Source organism: Cynara cardunculus, unplaced genomic scaffold (genome assembly GCF_001531365.2).
Source record: "Cynara cardunculus var. scolymus isolate 2C unplaced genomic scaffold, CcrdV1 Un_Scaffold_6599, whole genome shotgun sequence".
Lineage (NCBI taxonomy): Eukaryota > Viridiplantae > Streptophyta > Magnoliopsida > Asterales > Asteraceae > Cynara > Cynara cardunculus.
In genome coordinates, this window is record NW_020203057.1 from 14,059 (window position 1) to 15,361 (window position 1,303).

General features: G+C 35.8%; 1 protein-coding gene across 1 annotated transcript in view; it reads left to right on the forward strand.

The window, feature by feature from the left end:
- Positions 1–212: 212 nt before the first annotated feature.
- LOC112504714 (auxin-responsive protein IAA7-like) overlaps positions 213–1,303 on the forward strand; it is a 5,889-nt gene continuing 4,798 nt past the window's right edge. The window contains exons 1-2 of the mRNA XM_025108653.1: positions 213–585; positions 784–983. Of these exons, the coding sequence (XP_024964421.1) occupies positions 371–585; positions 784–983 (415 nt within the window). The 5' untranslated portion in view covers positions 213–370. The remainder of the gene's footprint in view (positions 586–783; positions 984–1,303) is intronic.

Consider the following 1,303-nt stretch of genomic DNA (forward strand, 5'->3'; position numbering starts at 1 on the left):
ATTTATATAATTTCCATTATTAAATTTTCTTATTTAATATTCCTTAATAACTTCCTTATTTATGAAAAAAATAATGAAAATGACCAAAGTGACCTTATTGATTAAATTTAATTAAAAATGAATGGAATTTTTCTATTGGTCGATTTTGGTTTACACGGTTTTTTAGAATGACATGGTTTTCATTTGAACCTACCCCTGTATATATATATATCACGAATAATTACTCTACACCACTTTTCTTTGTTCTCAAAGATTACTCTCAAACTCTCTCCCCAAGCACACACATTCAGTAGCAAGTTAAACAAGGCCATTGAATAACCCCATCAAGAACTAGTACGCTGTTACTAAAGAAAGATCCAGTTGTTTAGCCATGATGCATCTCAAGGAGACTGAGCTATGCCTCGGCCTACCTGGCGGTGGTGGCCACAACCAGGAGGAACCGTTAAAGATCACCGGAAAACGAGGCTTCTCGGAAACCACTCACCTCAAACTTAACTTTGTTCAACCAAATGAGTCCTCCTCCTCATCCTCGGATGTAAGCAAGGACACCACCACCACACTATATGTCAAATCACCACCAGCCAAGTAAGTTTCATGAATTCCCTAGTCACGTAGTTACAAGAAAAGCGAATTTCAGGCGATGAAAAGTTTGATCCACATGCTATAGCAACGAATATGTCATCCCTATAAATCGTTTGTTACGATAGCTGCGTTGCTAAAACCCCTGTTTCTTGTGGTGCGGAAACTGAGGATGTTAATTAGTTTTATTGATATTAATAATAGGGCACAGGTGGTGGGGTGGCCACCGGTGCGAAACCATCGGAAAAACGTAATTGGTGGGAAGAGGAAGACGGAGGAGGCGAGGTTGGTGAAGGTTTCGATGGATGGGGCACCATACTTACGGAAGGTGGACCTGAAGATGTACAAGAGCTACCAACAACTATCTGATGCTTTGGCTAACATGTTTTGTTCCTTCACCACCGGTACTAGTTTCTTTTATTTCAATTTATAATTAACCATTTGGTAAAAATAATCAATTTATACCATGTCAATTGAATATATATATATATATATATATATATATATATACATAGGGGAGCGATCAAATGCAAACCACTCAATTTGTACAAACCGTGCAAACTTCATTCAACCAATCACAATATTTCATTTTGTTCATTTTTTTATAATTATGAGAGATTGATTAATCATTTTAATTGTGAAGGGTGAATCATAGATATTATCATCTTCATTATTTTAATTTTAGAGAAATACATGAAACAGTTTCATTAATTTTAGAGAAATA